Raw genomic sequence first — 23393 nt, 5'->3', positions numbered from 1 at the left:
AATAGTGAAGATCTGAGTGTGTGCGAAAAAACACTTTTCTCATGCCAGGAAGGAATTGCTTATCCAAGTCAGGCACAGTGCAGATGTGCCGCCTGGTCCAGGACTCCGCAGTGGGGGCAGCAGCAGGGGGGCGGGGGAAATCTGCCCTTTGGGGCCCCGGGGAACCTAGCTCTGGAGCTCCACCCTAAGGGGGCGGGGCCTGAGAGAGGTTGTGGTACTCGCTGGACCTCGGTGTTAAGAGTTGGGAAGGATAGCGGCTCTCGTTGGGTCTGGATGGCTTAGTCCACAGATGAGGAAATTGGACTCAGACATAGCAATGTGCGCAAGGCGCCCAGCAGGGTCAGAGGTGCATCTTCTGTTTCATTCTCCAGAGCCCTGTGCCTCTCCGGTAATACTTCTTACACTCAAATTGCGTTCATTTTAAGGAAAAGGAAAATCAGCTAACACTTAGTAAGCTTCTTATCCACTGTGATATTCATTCTATCAAAGCTAAATGGTGTCAAAATTATATCAAAGTTAAATGGTAACAAACGCAATTTTTGAAAAGTATGTTATCTTCTTTAAAAAAACCAAAACTCTAAAATATATTTTTTCCCGATTATGTTAACAGGCCCTGGTCTGCCCCTCTATACTCTGCATAGCAACAGCAATGATAAAGGTACTTTCTCTTGTTTCACCCCCGTTTGCTTTTCAGGAAAGCGTGTGTGAATAGAAGCAACATGTACTTAGCACAATGGGATTTTCTTTGGCTTTAGAGTGTCTTAACAATGACTTGAAAACAAGGCTTATAACCTGAAGTACGTGTAGTCCCATCAGTGAATCGCCCACTTGTTTGTTATTGCTTTGCACGATCCATATTCTTCGTGTTGTAACAAATGACTGCTGTCTCAATTATTTGTTTAGAACTGAGAGTCCTGGAAGACAATTCAGCTTTGGATAAAATGCTGCAGGGTGTCCAGATGCCCTCAAAAAAACTGGACTTCATTTATTTGCACAAAACAAGTAAGTTAAATTTCTGTTGGAACATAACCTTTCATGGAAACGCCAGTAATAATATAACTAAATATAAGTTTATCTGACAATATGTATTTTATTTTATATGTAAATCTAATGTAAGGTTATTTTTCCATGAAATGCTCTGCCACAAGAACCACTAGTTTTACTTTTCTTTTAATTAAAAAATACAGTATGATTCTATGTAACATATATTATTCTAAGAGGAAAATATTTGGAGAAAATGCATTATTGCTAGTTCAGTCTCATCTCATTAGTAACTCTATTTTACTATTAAGTATTAATTGTGTTTTTAACTTAATGATATCCTAATATATTTTACTTTTAACCCAAACAGATTTAAAATAACTTGTATAAAAAAATAGGGTTGGCTATAAAATGTTGAAACTTCAGTCTCAGGACAGAAGTCTTGAATTTTCCCTAACCTCCTCCCCGTGATAGGCCCTGGCCTGGTGGCCTGATCATGGATTATGTTGAGGGACGACTAAGAACAAGGGGTTTCTTTGAGTAGGAAATCTTGTAATTTTGTTGTTGTCGTTTTTATTTGCTTGCTTGTCTTTTCTATTAAGGGCTAACAACTCATAGGGGAGGGGGAATCCATCAAGATTGATTTATTTTAGATTCTTTTTAAAATATAGGATAATAATGGAAGAAATTCAGGTCATCCAATTTTAAATGGCAGGAAAAGCACGGAGAGTAGAGGGTACTTTTGAAGAAGAGCTTAGAGCAGTGCTACTGAAACTGCAGGTGCTTATGGATCACCTGGGACCTTATTAACATGCATATTTGGAGCCAGCAAGTCAGGGTAGACCCAGGATTCTAAGTTTGTAATAAGCTCCTATGTGATGCCAATGCTGCTGGACCTTGAATCTGGCTTAGCTGGCAAGGGCTTAGAGTTCTGGAGACAGTCCTGGAGAGCTATCTGGACCGTCTGGTACAGAAGGTGTTGAATATTAAGATGTGACATATTAAATATTAGGATGTGACACCCCCCCGCCAAAGGAGAGACAGTGCATCTTCCAAAAGATAGGAAGTAAAACACTTCCAATCAACCAGTGCTGATTCAAACAAAGGGGAGATCAAGTGTTGACTTTGGCATATTTATTAAAAATATCATTATCAACTGATAGTTTGACATTCTACTCAAATATAATAAAGATTAAAACTTTTGTTCTCATAAGCACATTTAATCAGAAGGCATAAAATAACCAGCAAAATACAAATTGAAGAAAAATCTATCTACATAAAGATTTTACTCTTAAACTTTTAATTTTTCCTCAACTAAAATAATTATTATGAACAAAAAACAAAAGAAAGATAAACATAAGGAAGAACAGCTCTAGAGATAAGGATTTTTTTCCATACAGGTTAAATCTTCTGAAGCTGGAAATAATCTTATTAAAATATGAAACAACTCTTTCTCTTTGTCTCTCTCTCGCTCTCTTTAAAAAAAAAAAGATTAGTCTAACTAATTAGCCTGAATTTGGGAGCAGAGGTAACCGATTTATTATTTAGGAACAAATTTTATTAAACTGATGTTAAAGTTAAATCAAGCACAGAGAATTAAACAGACCTGCACAAGATCGTACAGAACAGTTCGCCCCACATAAACCTGATTTCATTCTGTGAAACACAGAGCTGAAAATGGGAACTCAGCTTTACGGTCTGGGATGGCAATAAGAATTACAAAAATGTTATTAAATCAGAATTTTAAGATAGAGTTAAGGCCAACTAAAAATCCTAAACATCTTCAAAGAAATTCAAGAAGAGGAAAACATTTTGGAGGGAAACTTAAAACATAAGCCATAAACAAACTAGATGAGTGGATCAGATGCCAAAGAACAGAATCGTAAAAACGAAACATCAGCAATTCTAAGATGCCTTTTTATTTTACAAGGCACCAATGTATTTAATAGATCCATTAGAAACAACTTTATTGTTTTGACCTTAAACTAGTATTTTAACCTGAAAGAGAATATTTTTATATCTGAAAAACGTGCTGAATCAAATCGGTTCATTTTCTTTTTCTAATTTAACAAACTGCTAAACTCTACATGTTATTTATCACTGACAAAGATAAGGAACCGAAATCATGTGCTAATAAGTGTTCTTATTTCACTAATTAACCTTTCTGTTTGTTTAGAATTCTGGTATCAGATGATCTTGCCTCCTCATTTTGATAAATCCAAGAAATATCCTCTGCTAATAGATGTGTAAGTATTCAAGATAAGGGAATAATTTAGAAGTTAACCATTGTACATCTTTTGCCCGGTGTAGCTTACTGAAAAACAGAGCCAAATGCATCCTTTCTTCCTGAATCATTGTAGAGCAGTTTTAATATTGCTTCTTCCATTCTGCAATTGCAAATCCAAACCTGTGTTATCTACCATCTTTCTAATGGAGAAGGTTGACACTCTTCTTCTATCATAATGGCATATGGAGTTTGTTTTGATTTTTTTTTCCCCCCTGAACTCCAAGGGAATTCCAAAGAGATTCTCAAGTCCCCATGTTCATCCTTACCTCATGGACATTTTAACAAGCAATAGATGGGTATTAACAGTCTTCACAGTTTCCTTATCTCCAAATTTGCCCAAACATCTCCCATTTGTAGCCTTTAATTCATCCCAATGTCAGGTTTCTCTTTCTTTAGTCCCTGAAATATGCCTGGTATTTTCCATTCCCTTTTTTGGTGAAGAGAAGATGTGATACAGGAAAGTATTCATTATAATCCAAACTTCTCCAAGTCCTAGAGAAAGTTCTGAAATCACAAGTCTTTGAGCAGTAAATAAGAGCTCATGTGAGGTCTAAATATGGCATCTTTGTAAAATATTTTTGATAATTACTAGGAACATATTTTACTTCAATATTTCCAAAATTGCCCTGACCTCACACAGAATACCACAATGCCACTCTTCCTGTCCCAACTTGCCTCATTTCCTTTATTCAAAATGAAACAAACCAATAAAAGTTCTGGGTGCCTGCTGCATGCCAGGTAATTTGCCTTATTTTGTCCACACAGCAAGCCGATGTGGTAAGTTCTGTTGGGCCCATTATACAGAAAGGAAAACTGAAAACTCAGGGATACTTTCCTGTTGCTACTAGCAAAAAAAAAAAAAGAAGGGAACAGATACTAGCATCAGACACGGCCTTGTTCTGCTGTGTTTACAGTTCCATGTAAACCAAACATAAAAGCTCAAAGAAAGAGAAAGAGGTATTTTAAACTTCCAGATATGCTATTTGATTCTCATTACACCTAATTTAGTCAAATATTGACTACAGTAGCACTCACTTGCTTTGGGCCTTAGCCCCAATACTAAACAACAAGGATCCTTTACCTTTAAAAAAAGAGTGATATTTTGACACAAGCGTTTGTTAAAAAACAAAAACGTGATATTTTTATATTCTTGGACTCCCCAGTAAGTAATGACTAGATCTCCCCTTCATTAGGAAAGTTAAAAAAATATGGTAAATTTGGTGCCCATTCTTTTCAGTGACTTTCCTCTTCATTTTCATATATGTCTAAATCGTTGTTTTCTATTTTTAAAAATGACATTGTTTAATCTTACGGGGTTAGGTAACTTGATACATAGTTAATATTAAGGGAAGCTATTATTCTACCAAATATAAAACCGTTGAAAGGACCAAGGCATTTCACATGTTAAAAAATGTTTACTTGCCCAAGAAATTCATGAATGCCTTCTTCTTTTTAAAGATAGAATGTTGCAAAATCTAGTGTAAAATTAAAGTCATATAATATTTTGTTTAAAACTAAAGTTCTTTTGACTGCCATCCCTAAGGAAAGGGAGGAAAATGTTAGCAAAGTGGTCCAAGCAGGACTTGTCCAGTCCTGTGGAGGGAAGAGCGAGCAGATGAAAAGGAGAGACAGTCTGGGGAGGGAAGACTTATTGGAGAAGATCTGGGTCCAGGAGTCCTGTAGATGGTGCAAAGAAGATGTATTTACATGAGATCCAATGAGCTGTAGGGAGTGTCTCTTGATTAACAAATGAAAATGAGACGGCTTGATGGGGATTGTACACACAGCCGTGTATGGATAAGTTATAGCCTATATGAAGAATGCAGCTATGAGGGAGTTAAACTTGTTAATGAATAGAATGCCAAACAGTATACCCATCTTCCAATATAGTCTCTTTGTTTCTCCTCTGAAGTTTTAAGGAATGGTGTTCGTTCATGCTTTGGCCCATTCGCAGTGCCTTGTGGAGCCTTAGTGAGCAGCACTGTCCTGGGCACTGAGGCACACGCGGCGCATATCCCACAGCAGCCAAAGTCCTTAAGGAAGTTCCAACCAAGGAAACTTGTAGTCTAGGAATGTTTGTAAGCTCAGTCAGAAAGATATATTCAAAGCTGTATTTATTGTCATCCTCATTGTTTTCTCATAACACAACTCCCCTATCCCAATTATTAGAATATTTACTTCTTTGATCTCCAAGATATATACGACTTAGAAACCATTGGCCTGTGAAGTCTGTGTTTGATAACAGTTTTCAAAGATAAAACTGATGGGCCTCTTTGGAGGAAACACACAGCCATTATAGTCATGTTGCCAAGTTTTAGAGGACCCATTGTGGACACCTCCGGGGGCTGGCACGATTTCAAGCTCATGAACAGGAAGACGTACACTTCCCGTCCACAGGGGATAGAAATGCAAGCACTCCTCATTTGATTCAGGAAAACCACAAAGGCTAACAGTTTGGGATTTTTCACAGATATGCAGGCCCCTGTAGTCAAAAAGCAGATGCTGTCTTCAGACTCAACTGGGCTACTTACCTTGCAAGCACAGAAAACATTATAGTAGCTAGCTTTGATGGCAGAGGAAGTGGTTACCAAGGAGATAAGATCATGCACGCAGTCAACAGAAGACTGGGAACATTTGAAGTTGAAGATCAAATTGAAGCAACCAGGTGAGTGACTAGGAGATGAATTCAAACGTCATTTGATTTCTTTCTCCCTCCATTTATATTTTAAAGTTGTGAAGTGTAAAGAACTGAAAGTATCCTGGGATGAATCTTTCATTCTTGGGCTGGATTTTTAGTGAAGATATTATGTTTAGACTTAGAAAGAGAGTTGACCTATGTGCTACCACCTTCTAGGAATCGGGACTCAGAATTCATCAAACACATGGACAAACCGAGGGATAAATGTACCCCTGAGTAAACATCTAACTAAACAAGCAAGCCAACCCTGTAGTCAAGGATAAGTAGAGGAGTTTGGTGTACATTTACCTTGGAAGAGGGTGACAGCTATGAAGTCCTAGGAGTGACTCCTACATTCTGCTGAGTGAGGGTTACTCCCTCAATTTGGGAAAACTGTGGAACACGACCATTGTCACTCACAATTATAAGGACTTTGTTAAGGATGAATGACATCAGTTATGAGACTATAAATAGATGTGATATGGCTTAAGAAAGATTTTAGTCATGAATGATGGTTACCCGGAATGCACATGTAACATGCAGTGTTTTACCTGCATTCTCATTGAAGCTGCACGGCAACCCTGAGAGGTGGGTGTTCATACCTTACACTTCAGGTAAAGAAATGGAGGCTCTTAGGTTAGGTAATTTGCCAAGACTGGTCAGGATTTGAAACTAGGTCTCCCTCCAACTTACATTCAGTTGCATTCAACTGGTAAATGGGAAATGTAGTCTTTGAGTTTCTATAACCAACTGCATAGATGTCTGGAAAGCAAAGTAAGTTAGTGATTTTAAATAATGTTGTGAAACCATAAACTAGGAAATGGAGAAAAATTGTGAATGATTAAATGGACGGAGGAAAATGCCTTTAAAAAGAGGAACAACCAAAGAGGAGAGAAGATGACAATTTATTAAGTATCGCTAAGTCTGTTACATCAAAGTTAATGATTAGCTATTATCCTTGAAAGTAAAAAAAAAAAAAAAGGTTAGATAAGAGAGAGGATAAATTGGTTCAGGAGTGAGGCTTTTTTTTTTTTTTTTTTTTTTTTTTTTTAGGAGTGAGGCTTTAATATTTTACAAACACATTTTTATTTATCCAGATTGGTCCTCTGTGAGAGAGAGCATGATTTCCAGGTCTTCTCAAGTCTAAAATGATAGAATTGTGTTATCCACAATCTACAACTCCATTTAAAAAGTAATGAGTAGCTGCTTTTCAGCAACTAAAAGGAACTATACACAACAACACAGATGAATCTCGCAGACTGTTGAGTGAAAGAAGCCAGGAACAAAAGTGTATATCCTGCACGACCCAATTTATATTGGTACAAATTCAGGTGAAATTTTTATGGAATCCAATAAAAGGAAGACATTTCATTTTTTCTTTTTCCAAAGAGGGAATTGACACAGAGGCTTCTGGGTGATAGTAATGTCCTATATTTTGGTTCAAGGTATGCTCACTCTGTAAAGGTTTACCAGCTTGTACAGGTATGATTTGGTGCACATTTCTGTACATATGTGTTCTAAGTTTAAAAGGTTTGCGTGGAGAGGATAATGAGTTGAAAACTATTTACATTGAAGTTTTTCTAATATTGCTTAACTCAGGGCAGTCTAAGACATATATCATCAATTGAAAACAAAGCTTTTTAAAGTCACATATAAGTCAATGCAAGGGTCCCCTTCCTCCCTTGACATCGCAAAGTTAAGGGCCCCATTTGCTAGATTTTTTTTTTAAGTAAACAAATTACCTTTTGATGTAAGGCTAAGATTAAGAAATATACGCAAAGAACCTTTTTCTTCTTTCTTTACCTGGATACCAATCCTGAACACAATTTAATGACAAAAAGACTTCTTAATCCATCAAGGAAAAATTGCTTCTTATTTAATAGTGCTGAGCTAACTAATCAACACCCATCATAAGAAGGGATGTATTTAGAGAATGATGTTTAAGTTCTCAGGTAGGGGGCCCAGAGACATTTCTAAGCCCTACCCAGATGTTCTACACACCTCTATGCTTCTCCATTGCAGGGACAGCCTCTCTCAAACTGTAAAACATCTGGAGAGATTTAAATTCAATTATGTAAAGAAAAGTGCATCTGGGCTGCAAATTTTTATATAAAGCTGTGAAAAAAACAGCCAGGATTTGTTTTCTGTGAAGCACACACACACACACACACACGCACACACACACACACATTTTTTATGGACTCCAACACAAGTAAACCTTGTTCATCTGGCTCAAGTTAAAAATGATAGACATCGATCTCAGGTGTTTATTTGATTGCTGGCAGCAATGAATCTTTGTTTCTAATAGAATGAAATAGAGAACAAATTGCAGGGTTTCTCACATTTGTGCAGTTATCTTAGTTTTCTATACACAGTGTGATACTAATTCGTGGACTTGTTCCATGTATTTTAGAGAATTTTCAAAAATGGGATTTGTGGATGACAAACGGATTGCAATTTGGGGCTGGGTGAGTAGTTTGGCTGATGAATCTGTACACCTTCCTTAGTGAATATAACCCAGAGCAGGATCATTTACTTTTGTTTGTACATATTTGGAGGTGAAAATCATGTCAATCATTTCAATCTAAGAAGGTCCAATGTCTTAGATTTCTGGGTGATGAGTCCCCCCAGGCTTACACTTTTGTTTATTACAATGGGATAGGGAGGTGAGGAAGGGAGAAAAAGAATAAAGGAGAGAAAGAGGGATAAAGGAAAAGAAGGATAGAAGGAGAGAGGGAAGGAGGGAGACTTTTTCTCATGGGTCCAAGTCAGTAAAGATTTAGTGTTTATTGCTTTTTTGGTTTTGGGAGGTTTTATTTTGGTTTTGGTTTTGGTTCATTTTTTGTCTTCAATTAGTACTACCCAGCAAATTTTCAATACTTTCCCCCTTACACCTACCAAGAAGAGGGACCAGGGCTCTGAAAGTGTAGTCTTTAGATACTACCCAACTAAGGCCAATTTAAACCTTCTCTACCATGCTTTCTATCTCAAAAGAGGCACAGTATATAAAGATGTGAGAAATGTGGAAACTGCGACTTGCTTACCATATGTCCTTAATTCCTTTACCTCCATAAAAATAACTGTTTCCATTTCTTAGTCATATGGAGGGTATGTAACCTCAATGGTCCTGGGAGCAGGAAGTGGCGTGTTCAAGTGTGGAATAGCCGTGGCGCCCGTGTCAAAGTGGGAGTACTATGGTAAGTGATCACTCACAGGTACAGAGTTACTGAGTGTGAACCTTCACATTCCAATGACAAAACCATTCCTTTTTGAGTTTCAGTGTTTCTACAGTAAATAAACTGATTCATCTTAGAAGTACTTTATGGATACCTGTAATGAAACAGTCTCACTTATTCTGCCATTGTGAAATGTTAGACGGTAGTAAATGCTATCTACACGTTTAGTTACCAACCAATTTTGTTTTCTAAATGTCTTATCAACAAATTCAGTTTTCCACATTTTAAAACATCCCCAATGCTACAATTCTTTAGATAAACACTTCCTTCTTTTTATTCTAACTTGAGTTTGAAGCTTCACATATTAGAACAAGAAGAGAAGTATGTATCTCTTTCCCTTCAGGTAAAAGTCAAATATAAGTAGGACTTTGGGTGGAAAGAAGAGACTAGGGCAGGGGAATTCCTGGGGGTTTTGTTTGCACTGTCTCTGAGTAGGTGATAGCCACCCTAGAATATCCTGTTCACTGCTGAGAAAGTATTGCTCTGTCATACACATGTACGGTATAATTCCGAAGTGGGAGCAGGTAAGCAGTGAAACACTAGGTAGGGGGGAAGAGCCAGAGGTGGTGAGAAGGTGAATTATTTTCCTGTATCTTTTCCTACCCCATCTCAAGTCCTTTATTCAGTATAAGGATAGAATCATTCATAATGAATATGCTCATTAAATATTTAATGTCCTAATATATCGCAGTACCAGTCCTGTGGAAAACTCTTCTTTAAAGCCTCTTCAAGTCAAGAGAAGCCAATGTATAAAAGAGACCACACCGTCTTTTAGTTTCAAAAAAAATTGGAGAACATAGTTAGGATTGATCCTCACACAATAGATTTGCTTTCAGGTAATTCTTTCCTGCTTAATATTAATTGTTCTATTGGAAGGCTTGTTTTTGGAGACCTCTGGTGGTCAATAAAATAGAAACAACCTTTGTGAGTTTGGAACTACATAATGGTAAGAAGAGAACGTTATTAAACATATATGGACCAACCTAACACTTGGGAACTTTCTAGAATTCTTATATATGTGCAAATTTGAACAATATTACTCAAAAATCAAATTGAAGGAGGACATAAGTGGTATTGCAAGACGTACTTCTAAAAGTTTACAACCACAACACTAAGCATTTTTTAAATAGTATTTTTAAAATTTGAGACCTTCTTACACGTGTAAACCTGGTTAGCATAATAAGAAAGGGGTATTATGTTCTAGGACAAGAAGAATTGTAGCTGTTTGGGGAAATTTTTATTTTGCCCTTAAAAGCTATTCCCCCCCACCCCCCTCCATTAAATGTATAACCTAAGTTATTCATATTTAAATGTTAAAAGATGAGCATTTTAGGAAAATCTTATATTTTAAAAGTGTACTTTAAGATACTATATTTTATATATTAGTGTCCTCTAGATATGTAAAATTGCTTGTAGTCTGTATTCACTTTAATCAAAATGATAAAATATTGCTGTTACTCATTTTGGAGGAAAATATTTTGATTTCCATAGGAAAAGCATGAGTAATACACATGGAACAACTAACTTTAGTTATCAATGTAGTTTTTAATCTCCAATTCCAGTCATTCACAAAGGGTTAGTTAGGATGTTGTTTAAGCTTGTTATTTTGATGATATATTTTTCTAAATAATTAATTAAATCAATATTGAAATACCGGTACAATTATAGAGAAATTCAAGCCATTAACCTATGTAGCACAATGGAAACATATTATACTTATTTATTTACTGTAACCTGGTCATGTTTCAAAAACAGTTATTTCAGATTTTTAAAGTTATATTGGAATTCAGCCACAGTAAATTTTCTCACTGATATTTTAGGAAATACATACACACACACACACACACACACACACATATATATATATACACACACACACATACATTTGATACATGATTTAATTTTTTTAAATTAGGTCAAAAATATGTTTAAATAACCAAACCAACAATGCATATGTTTTTCTGCCATATCTATAGATAAAACAGCTTATGTCACTTCAGCACAGATACTAATGTAATCTGTTTCTCAATACTCAATAGTTATAACATCAGAATTGAGGCCTCTCCACAAAATGAGAGAAAACAGATGTTTAACTTGCATTATGATGGAGTAGCTGAGACGTTATAGGGTTTTACAGCAAATAAATGATAACTGATTTCTTTCCTTTTGATCTGTCTCCCCCCCACCAAAAACAATATATGATTTAAGTAAGCAACTAGTAATTGAAAATTATGAGGAGTTTCCAGTAGGAAAGAGAGTATCTAAAGTAAAGCATATACTGACTGATGTCAGGACCAAGAAATTCAAGACAATTGAGACATTACCTGACTTGCTAATCAAGATCTTTGAGAGGGTCAGAAGATAATGTAGAGTCCTTATCACTTAGCACTTCCCATTTGACTTTTCTGCAGGAGGGTTGTTGATTGGGTTTTAGATCACCTGGTTTGGTCTCCCTCTGCCCTCACAGGAAGGGCTAAAGGGAATGGGCTATAGGGCTGAGTATGGAAAGGCAGGAGTCTGGCTGCTTTAAAAAGCCAAGTAGAGATGATCTGGAGGAGATATTCTGAGGGTAACACTATAGACCTTTGCACAAGTAAAGAATATGAAAGCATATAAAGTAACCCCAAAAAAAGGGAAAAAAGTTTTTATTGTATGAATTAAGTTTTTTTCTTTTCTCCATCACAGACTCAGTGTACACAGAACGTTACATGGGTCTTCCAATTCCAGAAGACAACCTTGACCATTACAGGGTAAGAGATGGTGAACTAGATCCATTTTATAACCTATTTATAAGCGGTATAAGAACATTTTTAAGTGGATCTATTCCAGAAAATATATATTTTTTAAATTTCCAATGAAATTCTTGTTAAAAAGAAATAACACAGGTGGTTTAGAGATACTCCAATAGCTTCCCGTACTGTATTCTGCATAATTACAGCCTTTATCGTATGCTATATAGGTCACAATATGCGTTCATTTGGAAATACAAAGCAACACCAGATAATTACTTTAATTATAAAAATTTCAGTTCAGAAAACATGTCAAATTCAACGTATTCCTTTAGAGCCCAGAAGACTCTCTAAACCTTTAACTACATATTAAAATTTCTTATGGTATTATCATAATTAAGTTGTATGTACAAGCCTATAATTTTCTTATTCATAGCCAAATATGTACAGTTTTTTTCACACAAGATTTGAGTAAAGCAGGTGAGGTGTAGGTACGGGAGGGTAATACTCTGAAAAGCCCTTGAACCCAAGTTACTGAATAGCATCCACGGGCTGGTTGCCTGATGGAAGAGTCAGTGGGCAGGTTGCTGTGCAGATGGGCTATAGCATCTGAAATATGGTCTGGGTGTAGCCATCATTGGTGGCCCCCGTGTGCTAGTGTGGGTGCCACCGCAAAGCCAGGGTCCTCTCTTTGGTGGCAGCCTGCTGCAGCTGGAAGTGTCAGCCAAAGTACTAGGGATCCTTCCAACACATTGCCCCCCAACCAGAAAAAAAAACAACTTTCCTGATTCTGTCAAGTAAATTGAAAACCCTGAAACTTACAGACGACAAGGTCAATCATCTGATGTTTACATTCTCCGGAGAATGTAATATTCAAAACTCCTCCCAGGATAAAAAAAAAAAACAATAACCCATACAATTTAAGACCACAATTTCTCCTCATCTGCGCCACAGCTCTCAATGCTTGGGCCTCCTATTCATACATCGCTCTGAGCCATATTTGCACATTTTTGTAAGATGTCATCATTATTATGGGTTCTGAAGCCATTTGATCAAAGCACAAGAAAATGCAAATAAAATTTCTAATTTTGCAAGATAGGTACAGACAGTTTAGTTTTACCTCTTCCTTTCAGTTTTATTTAGCAAGGCTTGTGGGGGAGGGGCGGGGAGGTGTATGCGTGTGTCTGTGCCTGGGTGTGTGTGTGTTTTCATCTCTGTTTTTCAGTCAAGATAGAAAAGTAACAACCTGTAAAGTGTGATGTACCAATCATCTTCCACTACAAAGCAGTCCCGTAATCAGGTTGTCCTTATTTCTGCTAAGTGTCCCACGTGATACTTTGGACTCAGTTTTTCCCGTTCTTTCTCCTCCACATCCAATAAGCTGCTTTAGACATCCTTTCCCTGCTCCATAACCACATTGCTGCTGTCACATGACTACCTCCTTCTACAACAGTAACCCCATGGGTCCCCCCTTAGCTTATCTTTCTACACTCCAGCCTGTACCACACAGAGGTGTGAGGTTAAGCCTCACCCGTAACACTTTCATGGACTTTTCCTGTGCACTCAACTAGTCCAGCCCTCATTCTTTAACCAGGTGTTCAACACCTTTCTTAGAATGGCCCAGTCTACCTGGAATGTTCACTGAATATTTCTGGGCCTTTCCCTCGACCTGGAATGTCATTCCCCCTCTGTCTTCATCCACTAGGAAACTTGTCCTGCTCGCCCAGAGGACTAGCATTCTCTCTTGACTCCCATGACATTTTCCTTGTATATCTTTTTTTTTTTTTTTTGCGGTACGCGGGCCTCTCACTGTTGTGGCCTCCCCCGTTGCGGAGCACAGGCTCCGGACGCACAGGCTCAGTGGCCATGGCTCACGGCCCCAGCCGCTCCGCGGCATGTGGGATCCTCCCGGACCGGGGCACGAACCCGTGTCCCCTGCATCGGCAGGTGGACCCTCAACCACTGTGCCACCAGGGAAGCCCCTCCTTGTATATCTTTAATCCTCAATTTATCCATCTTGGACCCATTGTTAGTTTGTACTCCTTTTTCCCCTCTGCAGTATTATTAGTCATTCAAGGCTTGGCTCAACTTTGTATTCTTTGGATCACCCAGTATGAAATAGAAACCTTAAAACCTTTTTTGAGTTAATTTTAAAACTTTTTGAAGGGAAACATTGTTATAAAAATTATATGTCTCCATCATTTCTCTCATTTTACAGCTGGAATTTTCTTGCTAGTGACCCGACCAGGATCCCTCCTGTGGTGTGCCATATTTGGGGCATGGCTAAAGGGTGTTCTCAAATATCCTAAAGTACTAAAAACTCCCAAAAACATCAGAGGTGTACTGCCCAGGACCCTCATCCTGACTCTGGAACCTGGTGGATGATGAGTCAAAAGTTCATTTTAAAAATCCCATTTTGAAAGCCTTTGAACCTAGAAGTACAGGGTCAAGTCTAAACCTTGACATCCAAGGAAGTCCGTAGCACCTACCCTACTGCACTTCAAGGACATCAGCCAACAGCGTGTTTCCTCTTCAACCAGCCCTCCCTCTAGAGGATAATTCGTTTTAATCTGCCATGTCAACCTGTACCTTTTTCCAGATTTTCCCACAGGCTTTTCCTTCCCACACCCATCCCCCTCTTCTCCAACTCTACCCACCACTGAGGTGGCCATTTTCATCTCTCCCCTTAGATGGTCTCTGCCTGAGGTAGTCATGTAAATAGAAGTCTCTTCCTCCTACCGATGGCAATACACGAACGCTGGGAGCACAAAGTCACTGTCTCACTTCACTGCACAGATGGCACCCGAGGACTGTTTAATCCTTCCACGCCAGAAGTCGGGTTTTCTTGGCACAAAATTCATTGCTGGCAATGGACACATTAAAACTGCCAGTACCAGAGAGCTAAAGGTTCCCAATGTGTTACTCAGAGGAATTATTTGGGTGGGCGACAGTTAAGGTGGGTAGGAGAAAGTAAGGCAAATGCGCTCACTGTATTGTTTCTGCCCTGTAAGTTGCATCCTCAGAAAGTGGAGAACTGAATCTAAGTACCTATATTTGGTGCACAGCAGGCTTTAGAAGAAAGCTGCCTTCCTTTGTTTCTTAAATGAGCCTGTGCTTTTGTCTCTGGCAGGAACACATTCAAAGATTCTATTTTCCTCCAAGGCCCCAGCTGCCCCTCTGGACCCCTGTCTTCTTTTACTTCTCTTTCCCAGGTTGTTTTTATTTCCTCCCTTTCTCTCTCCTTCTCTCCCTCCCTCCTTCTGCCCTCTTGGAAAAGACAAAGGAGAAAATTCCTTACTGGCTTTCGCTGCTCTGTGCATTTCCGTAGGTCAGGAGGAAATAGTTTGAAAATGAGTCCCAGGTAGTCTAGACTATTGACTTTCTCCAGCACATCCAGGATAGGAATGATGGAAGTGTGTAATAAGCAAGGTCCTGTGATCGTTGTACACCTTTTCAGCTATAGAATCATTATCAGTAGCCAGAATTACAGCCTTTGGAAGAGAACGTGATTTTTAATAAAATTCAAATGAGGAGAGGATTCATTTTTAAGTCATTGATGACCCAGATTTGAAAGAATTTAGACAAGCACACCAAGAGAAGCACATTTTGTGAAATAAAGGTCCTACTTACTATTTAGGAAAGGAAGTTGAAGGAACCATTTATATATGCAAATGGAACAGGCAGGGATGTCATGTGTAGTTGTTCAGCTTGTGCACTGCTGGAAGCTAGTCTATGCTTCGTTCTCTAAGGCGTGCACCTCTGGGGCCGCATCTGACCGGAGGGAGTGCCTTTTCTTATTCTCACAAAGCTGCCATATAAATTAGGAGACCTGGGACTAAGGCTTGGACACAATGCAATGACACAAACAGTGACTCCATACGACCCTTTTTGTAGATAGTCACCTACCCACTGCCGAGTGGCAGGGCAGGAGCACGTTTAAAGGATACCAGGGACTCAAAGAGGAAGGAAGCTGTTCATCTCCCTGAAACTCCGAGAAGCTGGTCCCAGACGCTCTAAGTAGGCAGGCAGAGTGGACGGATGACAGTGTAGCTAATAAGCAGTATAAGCAGACTCGCTGCCATGAGTCTCAGTCCGAGTCTCAGTCCACAGCCGACAGAAATGACGACAGATTTGAGCAAAAGAATCAGATAGACAATGAGACAACCCTCACCCCCAATAGCGATAAGCAGATAGCAACCGTGGTCCCACCTTGAGGAGTGGGTTCCTGACTAACATTGATGAATGGTCTCTCCATGGTCGATCACAGGTCTTTTAGTCAAACCTGTAAAAAAAATATTAACACCGGGTAGACTTTCATTCACCCATTCAAGGTGCCTGGTGTTCTAGTTGTTCAGAAGTTGATTACCTTGTTGGTGAGACAAAACATACAGGCAAAATGTTTGAAGAGAAATAAAAGAGTAGTAATAGGGTTTCCCTGGTGGCGCGGTGGTTGAGAATCTGCCTGCCAATGCAGGGGACACGGGTTCAAGCCCTGCTCTGGGAAGATCCCACATGCCGCGGAGCAACTGGGCCCGTGAGCCACAACTACTGAGCCTGCGCGTCTGGAGCCTGTGCTCCACAAGAGAGGCCACAACAGTGAGAGGCCCGCACACCGCGATGAAGAGTGGCCCCCACTTGCCGCAACTAGAGAAAGCCCTCGCACAGAAACGAAGACCAAACACAGCCAAAAAATTAATAATAATAAATAAATTTTTTTAAAAAACAAAAAAGAGTAGTAATAAAGCATGAACTTGAACATGACAAAGTGCCCAGTATGTATGGAAAAGACTAGTAGTTCCAAATTGTGACTCTGGAGCCCCAGGAATTCTGTGCCTTCTGAGCATGTAGGGAGGGAAGGGAAGTGGCTGAGAAGTTAGGGTTTCACCTCCCCCCACTCCTCTCAACCAGGGGGCGAATCTGGTTTCATTTATTTCATTCATTTTTTTTTTTTTTTTTTTTTGCGCAGTACAAGGGCCTCTCACTGTTGTGGCCTCTCCCGCTGCGGAGCACAGGCTCCGGATGCGCAGGCTCAGCGGCCATGGCTCGTGGGCCCAGCCACTCCGTGGCATATGGGATCTTCCCGGACCGGGGCACGAACCCGCGTCCCCTGCATCGGCAGGCAGACTCTCAACCACTGCGCCACCAGGGAAGCCCTCATTCATTTTTTTAATTCACTTAGTAAGTGGTTGCTTCTATGGCCAGACACTGTTCTAAGCTCTTTCCATGGGTTATTAGGTTCAGTTCTCCCTCAGATTCTCTGAGATAAGTGCTCCAATTATCTCCATTTTATTGACCCAGAAACGGAGGCACAAAAAGTTATATAAGATGTAGCTACTGAGGGGTAGGAAAGGGAGAGGGCACTTATCTGGAACCAGTTAAGGAAGACTTCTGGGAGATGCAGGGGAATAGCGTAGGTGCTCTCCACAGGCTGCCGGAGGGACCGACAAGGCAGGGGAGCACAGTAGACACACGAGTGGCAGCAAGCAGAGCTGGTTTTCTGGGGATCTGTGAAGCAGGTTGGGTGAACCGAGGGATAACACAGAGCAGGGATGTGGGAGGAGCAGGCCACATGGTGGCTAATAAGGCAGGATGGGAGACCAGGGAGGGAATGGACTTCCAGAGAGCAGCGTCAGATCAAGGGCAAGAGAAACGGGGCCCAAGTCCTGAGCCTCGTTGCCAGGAGAAGAGGGCAGCCTGGAACACACAGAAGGGACTGATTTAACTTGTAGAGGAGATTTATTTTGCATTTTGCTCAGAATTTGATAGGCTTTTGGCAAGTGTATGAAACAGTCATAGATTTGGCAGTCTTCTGCTAGCAGATTTGAAATGTTCAATCCTTAAGAACTGCTGCATCGTTAGGTTATGCAAAACAGGGTGCAATTTTGTAAATATGCCATCTTGTACTGATTTGACATTTGTTCTATTATCCTAGAATATGCCAAAGGGAGAGAGACCTTCAGATTTAAGCCAAACCTTAACTTGTTTGTTGAGTGCTGATAAAATGTTGACTGCTGTGTGATCTTTAAAGAAGCCAGTGTTGCTGGGTGAGGCCTGAGGTAGGGCCCCCTGTAGGCGGATGGGAGCTCTTTCCTTGGAATCTCACCTGTACAGTTGTTTGATGGATACGGACAAGTAAAACATCTGATGTGGTGGGTTGAATTAATTTTTCCTTAAAAATTTTCTGTGGCCTCTGTTGTGGCATTAATGGTGCTTCCCCAAACAGCCTCACTTAATATTATTTACGAGGCTTCGGTCACAAGTGGAAGAACGCACAGAGCGAGTCAGTACACTCGGGGTACTGTCTCACCAAAGTAATAGGGTGTCCATTACACCTGTGGCTGTTTACTTTCTCTACCAGAGCTTGGAAATGACAGTGCGTTGTTTGGCTGTGAAGTGAAGGGACACTAGAATATGATGTTAAGAGGCACGGACTTTTGAGTTTGACCTGTGCTAAAATTCTGTTTCCACCACCTATTAGCTAGGAGAGGTTACTAAACCTCTCTGAACCTCTGTTTCCTCATCTGAGTAATGGGGAGAATCAGAGCTACCTCATGGGATTATTGAAAGGATTAAACGAGACACCTATGCCTGCCATGAAATAAGCTTACAAAAACATGGAGGCTGCCACCATTATTCTCAGGAAGCAAATTGTCCGTATGGTTCCTGGATGGCGCAAGGGGTAGCTTAGAAATTGTCAGACCTTCTGTTTCTCACAGTACTTCCCCACTCTTATCAGCTCTCTCTTTTATTTCAAAAATACAAAGATTTATTTGCTGGAAGGTAACTGAGGAACCAGCACGATCCAATGAGCAGCTACAGATGGTTCTTCTTGGGGCTTGAAAGAAAAGCTCCTCGCAGAGATGCCGTGGATCAGCGCTGCCACTGGACCCATCCTTCCCACTTCACTTTGCCAGGCTGTTGCTGGCAGCGGGGCTCTCCGGAAGTTTCTAGCCTCGGGAGAGTGCCAACTGCACCACCATTGCATCCTTGCCCATTTATCACTCTAAACTTCCTTTTTAGGAGCTGGTGACAGACTATTCGGCTTCTAACTTAGTCATCCATTTCCTTTTTTATTTCTGTTTCCATCGATAGGCAAATGGGGATTATCTTGTTTTGGTGGGTTGGAATAGCACAATTGAATTATTTCTGGTCATTAATTCTCCCTTAACGTAGTGCATGCATTTCTTTCACTGACTTTGGCTGTCTTTCATGGGTTAAAGTGTGCCGGACTGTCAAGAGTCTCTCTCTATTGAGAAGCCAGGATGCTCAGTCTAGTAGGGAATGATCGGTGGTTCCAGAGGCAAGGTGACACAGCTGCATCTTTCTAGGAGGGCAAAATGTTCTCAGGAGCCTGCGAGCCCTGAAATGGGTGCGTGCCTGAGGCTGCCTGGCTCCCGTGCACTGCGAGGTCCCTCTTGACGCAACTCCCAGCGAGCAGGGGGACGTGTGCATTGGAAATGACACACTTATCTTGTGGTTGCAGGGGAAGCTTTTGTTTTATTTTTCCCTTGCTGCATTAAAGTATTTGTCTTTCTTTCTTTGTAGTGTAATATTGTTAATGTAAAACAATTTGCATCATGACACTTTTATCACAGTTTTCGTCTTTTTCTCAGTATGTTGCATTTCTCACCATGTCTAGTTCATCACAGCTACAGTGTGTACATCACAACATTTATCTTAGGCTCAGGGTTTTACTTGTTTATAAAAATTGTCTTCTTTCAGCCTGTATTCACTCCATTTAAGAAAAAAAAGGCAGCCAGAAACTGTTTTGGTCCAAACTCCAGTAGTTATCACATTCCTTGCTAACTGTCCTGCGTATTTATATGTCTCCTAACTATTACTCTATGTTTCAGCGACATTTCTCAGTCTCATGGCTCAGGGAGGTCGTGGAGCAGCTTTTGCTGTGCACTCTGCCACGCAAGGAAGGCCCGAGAGGCTTTTGGAGGGGAGGGCAGGTGACACAGCTGGATATTTGGGCCACCTCTAGGTGCTAAAGTTGACTGTCTTTGGCACGCGAAGAGCTGGGTTTCTTGTGGGGAGAAACAAGGTGGAGGAGACAGCCGTGTAGCCGCAGAAAGGATGGTGCAGGAGGACCCGGATGAGGGCGCCGGGTCTGGGGCTCAGACTGGCAATGTTCACCGTTGGTGGCTCAGCCCCAGCCTCTGCTGTCGCCAGCTTTGAATCCTACACTGGCCTTTTGGGAGATTGATTTTGACCCTTTCCTCTCTCCAGGGCAGGACATCGCTCAGGGTTCTGTTGCTTCATTAGGCTCTGCATCAACCACACAGTCCAAAACGCCTCACAAGTCTCGAAGGTCTGTGCGAGCCAGCTCTCTTCCAATGAATTCACTCTAAGAAGGCATGAGAACGCAGGGGGCAAAGAACACCCAGTGTGTTTGTGCACTGCAAATCCCAGAACAGTTCAGTAACAATTTCTTTCTCCCCGTATCTTTGCTGGAAGGCCACATCGTGAGCAGCTTGGAAGTTTAGTGGAGACTCAGTCCAGCATAGGAGGTAAAAGAGGTTCTGCCATCCGACTCTGTCCAGCTCCGACTTCGTCCTGATGTAACCTGGTGTACTTTATTGTCTCTGTGTAGAAGTGGGGTTGCTATAGACCCATCTTGCAGGAATGTCACGGGGATTAAATAGAGCAGTGCTTTCATAAGTCCTTTAAGATGCTCAGCAGGGTGACCGGCACGGAGTGCACAATAAGTATCGGCTCTTATTACTAATGGCATGGTGTATGGATTGAAAGTGGGCAAAACATATCTTGGTAAATTTCAGAATGAGAATATTTTATTCCACCTCCCCTAGCTGTTCCCACTTGCCTCTGCAAGACTAGGACCGAATGTAGTGAAGAGTACAATATAAGTGCCTACGTTTCTTTGGTTTATTCCTTGAATTGATATTTAGCTCTCTGTTAAATGCTCAGGATAGAGTAATGAACAATATAAATTCCTCTTCTCATGGATCTTATTGTTTAGTTGGGTATGTGACAAATAAATATTGATCGACTTGAAAAAATGAATGAATGGATGGAAGAGTGAATGGAGTATAATGTTGGGATGGATGGATGGATTCATCTGGGACATCTCACCAGATAACACGTTTCTTAAAGTAAAACAGAAGTGCGACTTTTAATGAGTCCTGGGCGTTTATTCTGCAAGTTCGTGGGTAAATTCTCAACGTGGGTCAGAAATGCCATATGGTCAGGACAAGTGGGACCCAGCCTGCACAGGAGTGGGAGGGCCTTTGCTCTAAGCTTTCCAGGAAAAGATCACCTTGATCACCTCAGTCAACACAGATATGTTGGGTGACTTTGTCCTGAAAGTTGTAGACAGAATGTGTTTTTTCCAGAAACACTGCGTCACACCACCCTCACATCACCGTAATTTAACCTTAAAAAAAGCCATGTCTCTTGATTTCTATTTCAGTGAGAGCGAGAAGAGTTAATCTTCCTCCCATTTCAAAGAAAACAGCACTCAGCAGCATGTCTCTAGGTGCACAGCTCTCTGATGTTGAAGCTGGGGCTGGAATACAAACGTTCGGACCTTAGCCCCATCCCCTTCCAGCCTGACCTTCAGGGTTCCCATCAAAATATTAAGCTGATGTTAGCTACAAAGATATCTGTAAAACACAAACCTTGCCTCTCATAAAGTTGACTTTGATTCACCAAGATGCTGCAGGATAAGCTGGCTGATTTTAAACCCATAGGGAGGCTACCGGCCCTTCCTCTGCCCAACAACAGAAGCAGAGTCCCGCTCACCCCTTCCCAAAGTTGCTACAATGTCTATGACATTCTTACCTTCATCGCAACTCTGCAAACATCTCCAAATTAAGACCAGATGACTAGTTCTATACTTTCAAAGCTTTTCCACCAAAGACTCCACCTTCATTCTAGAAGTCCTACCTGTCCAAGGTCATGAAACAGCCTTCCAAAAGCTGACCTCCCAGTTGTTTCTAATTCCCTGGCTTGATCCAAAAGCAGCACTTTCCCCAATGCAGAATGAGGCAGACAACAACCACCCACTGATTTTCTAAGGCCATACTTGATCTTTTTCACCCCTTTCCCCTCCCATATGTTACATTTGCCTAGGTTTTAAACATCTGTTCCAAAAAAGGTAATACTTGCTTCTCATTCAGAGCCTAGCAATGTGGACCAAAGTTCATATGACATATTGCAGAGTATGTTTAGTTGCAAATGCTATGTACAGGCTCTTTGAAATGTAGCATGTATGGCACCATGTGACACATGGTTGCCATGGCAATACACTTTTTGGCTGAACTACAGCATAAGCCCATGGAACATACATTGCTAATATGAGACTCTGCCCTGTGCTAATGCATAGGACACAGCCAATCTGGGATCTGGGACTCAAGGGGTTTCGCATGCAGCCTGGGGGGGCAGATGCCCTCTTCTGCATGTGCAGGGAAGATGTGGCATCCTCCCTTTCCGGTCCTGTCTCACAGGGACAGGGCATGCTGTACATTCTGCCATGCATGGAGACAGCATTTGCTTGAATATCGGTTTGCTATATTTTGTATCAAAGGGGGCCCCAGCTGAAAACATTTTATTTTGTAAACTGAAGTGAAAAATCAGTTTATGGCAGATCTTTTTTTGAATAATGACATTCTTTTTCCCAATTCCAGAATTCAACAGTCATGAGCAGAGCTGAAAATTTTAAACAAGTTGAGTACCTCCTTATTCATGGAACAGCAGATGGTGAGTTTCAGTTAATTAGACTTTTTAGTATCACAGACAGGTTTGCAATTTCACTACTGACAAAACAAAAGCATGAGGGGCAAGACTGTTACATTTACTTCAATAAAACAGTGTTGCTTTTCCACAACTCACTTGTCTTGGCCTAAATGGGATGCTGAATCCTAGAACTTCAAACAGTCCCTTTCTTCTTGTGCCTTTCCCACCCTTCCTACCAGAAAAGTGGAGCGGGCTTTTAGTTACTTTATGTTTCCTTTCTCTCCCTGCAGATAACGTTCACTTTCAGCAGTCAGCTCAGATCTCCAAAGCCCTGGTGGATGCTGGAGTGGATTTCCAGTCAATGGTATAGCAAAACTTCCTGCAAGGGGAGGGAACTTCCTGGAGGGGTCCGGTTCCCCTCTTGGAACTACTTCTCCTCACAGAGGTTCCAGGAGACGGGGGACGGAAGCAAAAGGAGTCATTTTTCCAATGAGAAGTTGAAGAAGTGATATCCTTGAGTCATGAAGAGAGTCATGTTCAATATCATACAGTTGGGGGTTGAGAAGTACAATATTGCATATCCTGAGAGGGTCAAAACACTAGTCCTGTGATCGTCCCGTCTTTCCCTATTTTGATTAAAAAGTAATCGCTTATCCAGTGATAAGATTATCCACTTATCCACACGGCAGAGTAATTCTAAAGTGAAACCAGCACGATAGTAGCTCAGGTCAAATATGCAAATCCATCTCTAGTATGTGTTACTAGCCCTTCTAACAACAGTGGGG

The 23393-nt window shown here is 40.7% G+C and overlaps 1 protein-coding gene across 2 annotated transcripts in view; it reads left to right on the top strand.

Annotated features, from left to right (window-relative positions):
* Positions 1–23393, top strand: part of DPP4 (dipeptidyl peptidase 4) — a 77507-nt gene that overhangs the window by 51801 nt on the left and 2313 nt on the right. For both annotated transcript variants that reach the window (XM_065880267.1, XM_065880266.1), the window contains exons 17-25: positions 611–658; positions 904–1002; positions 3158–3227; positions 5739–5933; positions 8359–8413; positions 9043–9142; positions 11867–11931; positions 22560–22632; positions 22899–22972. In XM_065880267.1, the coding sequence (XP_065736339.1) occupies positions 611–658; positions 904–1002; positions 3158–3227; positions 5739–5933; positions 8359–8413; positions 9043–9142; positions 11867–11931; positions 22560–22632; positions 22899–22972 (779 nt within the window). The remainder of the gene's footprint in view (positions 1–610; positions 659–903; positions 1003–3157; positions 3228–5738; positions 5934–8358; positions 8414–9042; positions 9143–11866; positions 11932–22559; positions 22633–22898; positions 22973–23393) is intronic.

The sequence above is a fragment of the Phocoena phocoena genome, chromosome 7, assembly GCF_963924675.1.
Source record: "Phocoena phocoena chromosome 7, mPhoPho1.1, whole genome shotgun sequence".
NCBI classification, from domain to species: domain Eukaryota; kingdom Metazoa; phylum Chordata; class Mammalia; order Artiodactyla; family Phocoenidae; genus Phocoena; species Phocoena phocoena.
This window is presented reverse-complemented; position numbering and strand designations above follow the sequence as displayed.